General features: G+C 35.0%; 1 protein-coding gene across 1 annotated transcript; it reads left to right on the top strand.

Moving 5' to 3' along the window:
- The first annotated feature begins 339 nt into the window (after window positions 1–339).
- MTACP-1 (mitochondrial acyl carrier protein 1) lies at window positions 340–2,265 on the top strand. Its single transcript, XM_088962659.1, has 2 exons — window positions 340–624; window positions 1,825–2,265. The coding sequence occupies exons 1-2, from the start codon at window positions 424–426 to the stop codon at window positions 1,999–2,001; spliced, it is 378 nt and encodes a 125-aa protein (XP_088818785.1). The 5' UTR covers window positions 340–423; the 3' UTR covers window positions 2,002–2,265.
- The last annotated feature ends 5,767 nt before the right edge of the window (window positions 2,266–8,032 follow it).

Raw genomic sequence — 8,032 nt, 5'->3', positions numbered from 1 at the left:
GCCTTGGACCTGATAGATCTGATTATACTGAAAATTATATTTATTTATTTAAACAATAATCTAAAATTTAAAATTTGATAATATAATCTTAATAAAAATGATAAAAAATACTAAATTATTTATATATTAATAAATTAAACATTTTAAATTAATATTATTTTATTTATTATCTATCAAATTTATCATTTTAAATTTTAAATATAATAAAAATTATAAAAAATTATATATTTAATAAAATAATCAGTTCTGGATCTGAATCGATTTGGGACAAACAAGAATTACAAAATCCTGAATCAGAAGCCTTATAATCGGATTGAGTTCGTCGGATAGACCCGATCCATTGACAACCCTATTTTATATTGACAACGCCTAATTTGGAGAACGAGAAAGTGAGCCGAGCCAGAGACAGAGAGGGTAACAAGGATGGCTTTGAGAGCTGCAATTCTTCGCCACATTCGGGTCCCTGCTCGAACCCTAGCCCTAGATGGATCGAGGATGGAGGCATGGAATCTCTTCAACTCCATTCGGTCTATGTCCTCTCACGATGATCATCTCGACAAGGCAGAAGTGATCGAGAGAGTTCTCTCCGTCGTCAAGAGCTTCCCCAAGGTTGATCCTTCGAAGGTCAGTTCCTTCTTCCCAAATCCTGTAATCCTAGTTTTTCTTCATCCATTTTCTGATTTGATCTTCTTTTTCTACTTTGCTCCCTTCCCATTGGTGTATCTGTTGTTTATTTCTTTCTGGGAATTAGTTGTCTTTGCTACTTAACATTTAGTTCTTGTTCAAATGCTCAGGGAAATCCCCTTGCGTTCATTTGTAATCCCTAAGTTTTGTTGGGAACGCAATTCAGCTCAGCATTTATTGCAAATTCCCTAGCTTAGTCGCAAATTTCTAACCGAAACAAACCTACTGCTTTTCTTTTATTTCTTGAGTGGATCTGTATCTTAGTAGGCAACATATACATTGATTCCCAGGAACGAAACACAGTTTCTTGATTGCCCCCTGGAAAATCTGGTTCTCTTCAACTACCACTACAAACTCTGTTTTGTCTTTTCTTCAACTAAACTTTTCTTTGTCTTCTACTTGGGAATTTCACCCTTCCTCCCATTTTGATCCGGTATATTGCTTTCTGTATCTTTATTAAGTACCAAATTTGTTTTTTTTTTTCTTCCATTAATGTATTCACTGATTCACTATTTTAAGCGTTGATTTCCTCTTCTTTTTGTTGGTTGTGAATCAAACCTTGCCAAAGGGAAAAGATGTTTTTCCCCCCTTCATCGATCTATTTCCCTTCCTTAATTATGCCTGAAGGCCTTTACTGAAAATGTACTCACCTTTTTTTTCCTGGATATTCTTAATCTATTTTTTTTTTCTTTCTTTCCATTTTTGAGTTATGTCAGAAGTATAAACTATTCTTTCCACCTCAACATTTATGTGTTGTATGCTTGCTGCCTATTGTTCATCTTCTTCACCGCCGTAATTTTTGTCTGAAATATAGTTTTATTATTTGTAGATTTTTTGAACATCTTACATGATTTGCTGTATTATTTTGTTTTGGATTCATATTTCAGTTAAAGCTTTTAGTTCATATATATCATGTGCCTCCGTATCTACGTCTGTCTGTCTCTGCATTGTGATCATTCCTCCACATTCATCTCATTTAATACAAATGGCCTCAGCTTCTTCATGTATGTTTTTCTGCGCCTATATATCTTAATGGGTTCATTTGCCAATTATCCACATTGTCCATCCATTTCTTTCAGCATTGCCATTTGCTTAGGGTTTATGTGCCTTATTCTTCCTAACATAATTATATATCTGCAGGTGACTCCTGATGTCCATTTCCAAAAGGATTTAGGTTTGGATAGCTTGGACAATGTTGAGATTGTAATGGCTATAGAAGAGGAGTTCAAACTGGAGATTCCAGATAAGGAGGCAGATAAGATAGACTCGTGTAAACTTGCCATTGAATACGTTTATAATCATCCAATGGTTGGCTAGTTTTCTTCAGGAGAGTGGGTTAATTTCCTTTTTTTTTTTCTTTCATCTCATTTCATGATTTAAGATTCCCTTTGGAACACAACAGTTGAGAAAATCCTGCGTTTTGTCTTTGTTCAGTGGTTAAAATCTGATCTTTGTAATGGTAAAAATAATCTCCATCTGATTCAGCAAGAGATGTTGGTCAAAGTCATTGAAAAACTGCAAGGTTTCTTAAATTTCTATGCTTCTCTGTGTAAATAAACATTCCACTCTGCTTTCTGCTTAGTTGTTGGGATTCCATGGTTTCCCTATCTAGAAGTTATATGTGGTGCTTTGGTTCCTTTTTGATTTCTAAAACTTTTAACATATCTCATATTTTCTATGGTTTTTTTCATGAATTCCTTAGTGCACTGCTTTTCATGTTACCATCTTCACCTTGTAAGAGATTCCACTTCAGAATTTAGTTGCAGGTAGCTTTGAGGTGGGCTTACTTCTGGATCCTGCTACATGAATCCTGTTTTGCCATTATGTTCTTTAGTGCCATATCCATTATTAAATTATGAGCACCTAAATCATTTCTTACTTTTCTGTATATTTAAGTTTTTAATATTCATGTTTTAAAATTTTAAGGGTAAAAGACTTAAACTTCCCCTGAATTTTCACATAAATACTGAAATCTCCCCTCTCAACATGGACTAAAACCTCCCCTATTAGTTGATGTCATTGGACAAAGGCCTCCCTTTGATTAGTAATTTGTTAAGATTTGCCTACCTGTAATATTAAATTTTTTCAAAAACCCATTTTTGCCATTTTCATGATGAAGCAAGAAAAAAATATCGAAACAAATCTGATGTTCTTATTTTCTAATATTTCCAATGAATGCTGAAACTGTTGCAAGATTTGATGATGCAAATAAGATTCAATCTGCAGATTCTTTACATCCTTGCAAAATTGGAATTTGGGTGTTTTACAAATGGATCTTAAAGTAAAGATCAACATGCAAAATCTAAGAATATAACGTTTCATATAATGTAAGAAACCAAATATTATATTGTTAATGCCAAACCATCATCGTCAACAGATTGTGAAAATCAAATATTGACACATTTGACAATTTGAGTTCTACGATTTAAAGCCAAATTAAGTTATACCCAGAATAAAAACTCCAATTGAATTTACACAAGTATTTAAAGCCAAACCTTCCTTGAAATCGCTAGATCTGAAATGTCAAAAACAAGCAAAGAGCAAATAGTGTAAAACTTTTCTAAGATAAAAAATTTCAGGAACCTAGATAAACTTGTGGTAAAAGTGTTAAAAAAAACATGGTTTTCAAAACTGGATCGGACGGGATGGTTGGACTGGAAAAATTGGGACTGGTTCCATTTCCCCCCAAAACTGGATTTTCTCAAAAAGCTGTTGATTTTGGTTAGCAAACTGTTAAACCAGGCGATTAAATGTTCAAATGGTTTTGATTGTTTTTTATTTTTTATTTTTTAATTTTTTAATTTTTTTGTCAGAATGGGTTTGAATGGTTGGACCGTTAAACCTGGTATCCGGACCCTGATCGGTTTGGTCTCCGGTTTGATTTTAAAAACCATGGAAAAAAAGTGACAGTTTCGAATATATAGCTGAAACCAAGGTCGTATCAAAACTAGTAGATGTTCTATTTTATGTTTTCAAACGATTCCATAATTTTAAAAATTTAATGATTTAATAAGGACACAAGAGGCTTTTTAATGCTTTCATTGGATATAACTAAGACAAGGGAATTATTAGTCCATTTTAAAATGTGAGAGGAGATTTCAGTATTTAGGAGAAATTTGGAAGGAGGTTTAAGTCTTTTACCCAAATTTTAATAAATTTCTTAAAAACAAATAATCTCATGATTTAAGGTACAATTCATGATTCCATTTGATTCAACCATAATTTACGATATGATTATAATTTTCACAATACTACTATCAAGAGCCATGAACATTTTCCGAAAGAGGGGAGGTCCGAGAACTTTCCAAACACAGATAGGGTGTTGATTTAATTCATCCTTCTTACTAACAAGGGTGATAGTTAAATCTTATATGGTTTTTAATGGGTGAGAGAGCATGGGTTCCAGCCTCCAGGCTTCGGGGATAGCTAATACTCGAAACTCTGTAATTTTGCTAGAGGAATGGCAATTATAGAGAGATTCTTCCAAATTTGCAATTAAATCTGCAAATTGGGTAAGCCTCCCACTAGCGAAAGAGGATCAAGCAGGAAGTTAGCAGTTCTAGAACATCACCTACCCTTTGTCAATCTTGGGTATTATGAGTGTTGGTGAAGATGGGGTCACTGTAACTTGGGAGGAGAAGCTCTGAGGCGCGTCTGAAGACATTGTTTTTAGAACGTTATTTGCCCCCATTCAGTTTTACTGAGTTTGCTGTTGGGTTATAGGCAAATTCGTTCCCAGGATACAACAGAGCCTTGGGCGAGAATCTGCAACCAGCAAAATTGAAGAGTCTCCAAAGAAACCTTCTGTGAGATTGTAGCAGACTGGACTGAGAGAGAGAGATAGTGAATTTCAAAAATTGTGTTTTTGCAGTCTGATTCATGCTCCTTAAATAACTTGTGAAGAGGTATGAGGAAAAAGGTAGGTGCTGGTTTAGAGAAGATACCTTGAACAGTCACAATTTCAACCATTGTGACTATTTAAAAAGTTGTTAACAGTTGGTGACTGTTAACTTTGAATTGTGCCTCTTGATCACACCCGATCGAATCGTGACCGTTGATCTCATTAATGGTGATCAACGGTCATCAACATACCAAAACCAGAGCCGCCCATCGCAAGCCACACGGGTGCGAGCAAAGTGCGCCTCTAAAGTACCTCATTGCGCCACACACATGTGCGCACACGCGTGCGCGCGCGTTGCGCGGTATCGAATCCCCATACTCTCCTCTATTAATACTAAGGAGTGTAAATCAGCTCCTATTGAAATATTGAAAACAAAACTTATAATTTTCCAATGTGGGACAAGTTGAAAACTGGGTTTTTGTAAGATAAAAACTGATTTTTTCAAACAAGTGTACAGGTGCAATTTCTCATGTAATTGACCAATCAAACCCATTGAATTTAATCTCTTATGAGATTAAAATCCAACAATCCTCCACATTGATTGATCAATTACATAGTTCTCTCTCAATCCAAACTACTATGACACAGTTATGCATACAAAAGGTGTTTATCAACTTAAACCTCTTGTTAGTATAGTTATCTCAAAGCCTTGTCAAAGTTATTGGTGGTAAGACCTTAAACTAACTACTCTCAAGACAGACCAGAGACACTTATACACATAAAAATGTTCAGTCTCTGCAGGAGTTTCAAATTTTGCTCAGCACTGTTATGACCATGTGCTTCTTTCCTAGTTTCATGAACAATCCCGAGAGCAAACCCAAACCCTCATGAGAAGCGGCACCACTTCTATGTTCACATAGGTGAAGTTCCACTATGTGCTCCGTTATTTGACATTTTTCAGAATTTCATTAAGAGTTTATCTCAACCTCTCATCATAACGGACAACACTGTTTATGTTGTGATGGAAAATTTCTCAATGTCAGTGCTAACAGTCACATTGCTGTAACTTGTTGTTACCCATTAAACCCAATACTGATGGCTTTTCAGTTCAGGTTGGGTTACTATTATAGGTGACTAAGTAAATGGTCTTAATCCCATCTCTTTGGTTGTCATTCTTACAAATTCTCTGACTAAACCCTTGGTAAGAAGATCAACCAAGTTTTTACTTGACATCACATAGGTTATAATGATGACTACATCTTGAATCAGTTGCTTAACAAATTCATGTCTCAGACTTATATGTCTGGACTTACCATTGTAGGTACCACTGTAGGCCCTTGACAGAATTGCCTCACTATCACAGTAAATGGAAATTGGAGGCATAGGACTAGGCCAAAGTTTTATATCTAATAATAAATTCCTAATCCATTCAGCCTCTTTTCCAACAGCCGCTAAGGCTATGAATTCGGATTCCATGGTCGAGTGAGATATACAAGTTTATCTCTTGGGTGCCCAAGAGGTCGCACCCCCACCAAGGACAAAAATCCATCCAGATGTGGACTTGTTATCTCCATTACCGGTAATCCAACTTGCATCAGTGTACCCTTCTAGTACAACTGGATAATCACAATAAAACAAGCCAAGTTCCAAGGTTCTCTTGAGATACCCAAGAACTCTCCCAATTGCCTTCCAATGCTCTGCACCGGGATTACTTGTAAACTGACTGAGTTACTTACTGCAAATGCAATATCAGGTCTGGTACAAAGCATAGCATACATCAAGCTCCCTACTGCACTAGCATACTCAAGTTGTGCAATTGCTCTACCAGTATTTTCTACTAGTTTTATACTAGAATCATATGACGTGCTATATTCTTTAAACCCTAAATGCTTAAATTTCTCAAGTACTTTCTCAATATAATGTGATTGGCTTAGTGCATAGCCCCTACTATTCTTTTTAACTTTTATTCCCAAAATGGTATCTACTTCTCCTAAATCTTTCATCTTGAAAACAGAAAATAAGTAGTTTTTAGTTTCATTTATGCCAACCATATTTGTACCCACACTAAGCATATCATCTACATAAAGACACAATTACTCCATAATTTTTAGTGAATTTTGAGTAGATGCATCTATCAGCACTATTTTGTTTAAAACCAAAAGCTAGAATGCAAGAATCAAATTTCTCATGCCACTGTTTAGGTGCTTGTTTTAATCCATATAGTGATTTAACCAGTTTACAGACTTTTTTCTCGTTTCCAAGAAGAACAAATCCTTCTGGTTGTTCCATGTAAACCTCTTCATTTAAATCACCATTTAAGAAAGCAGTTTTAACATCAATTTGGTGAACAGATAAGTGATAAATGGATGCTAATGCTAAAAGTGTTCTAATAGAAGTTGTTTTAGCCACTGGTGCATAGGTGTCAAAGTAATCAATCCCTTCCTTTTGACTAAATCCTTTGGCTATCAATCTAGCCTTAAAAGTTTGCACAGTTCCATTAGTGTTGTATTTTCTTCTAAACACCCATTTACATTTTATTGGTTTTGATCCTGGAGGCAGATCTACTAGTACCCATGTGTTATTTGACATTATTGAATCAATTTCATCATTTATAGCTTCCTTCCAAAAGGCAGCATCTCTAGAGGTCATGGCCTCACTATAGGTTTTTGGATCGTTTTCAATGCTTAGGACAATGGGTATTTTATTTAAAATCTTCTCTCTATCAGCCTCAACCAAAAATACAATTGACTGAGTAGAGATAAAATCTAAACCTAAGTGTTTCTCTATTCTTTGTCTTTGACTTCTTCTAAGTCCTATTGTAGGTGTTATAGTTGTGTCATTTCTTCTTTTAGTCTCATTATTATCAACAGGTATTGAGATATGAGTTTTTCTGTCATTTCCTGTGGATTCATTTTCTACAGGTTCAGAACACAGTTTATTTTCAAAGAATTAAACATCTCTAGTTTCAATTATTATGTTGGACTCTAAGTCTAGAAGCCTATAGGCCTTGCTATGTTCTGCATATCCAACAAACATACTTTTCTTAGCTCTGAGTCCTAATTTGGTTTTTTAGGATCTGGAATTCTATAATATGCTAAGCACCCCCACACTTTTAGATATGCTAAATTAGGTTTTCTTCCTGTCCATAATTCATATGGGCATTTGTTATTAACTCTAGAAACAATTATGTTATGTAAATGACAGGCTGTTAGGAGTGCTTTCCCCCACAGGTTTAAGGGTGCATTATCTTTTAACAACATGTAGTTTATCATTTCTATAAGTGTTCTATTTTTCTTTTCAGTCAGACAATTCTGCTGAGGGGTATAGGGAGCAGAACACTGATGTATTATTCCAAATTCTTCACAGAAAGAATTAAACTCATTTTTAAAGTATTCAACACCCCTATCACTTCTAAGGGTTTTAATTTTCTTTTCTAGTTGATTTTCAACTTCAGTCTTATATAGTTTAAACATGTCAAAGACTTCATCCTTAGTTCTCATAAGGTAG

Source organism: Nelumbo lutea, chromosome 1 (assembly GCF_056320005.1).
Source record: "Nelumbo lutea isolate HS-2025 chromosome 1, American lotus-T2T, whole genome shotgun sequence".
Lineage (NCBI taxonomy): Eukaryota > Viridiplantae > Streptophyta > Magnoliopsida > Proteales > Nelumbonaceae > Nelumbo > Nelumbo lutea.
Note: the sequence above shows the minus strand (reverse complement) of the source record. Positions and strands in the feature narration are given on the sequence as shown.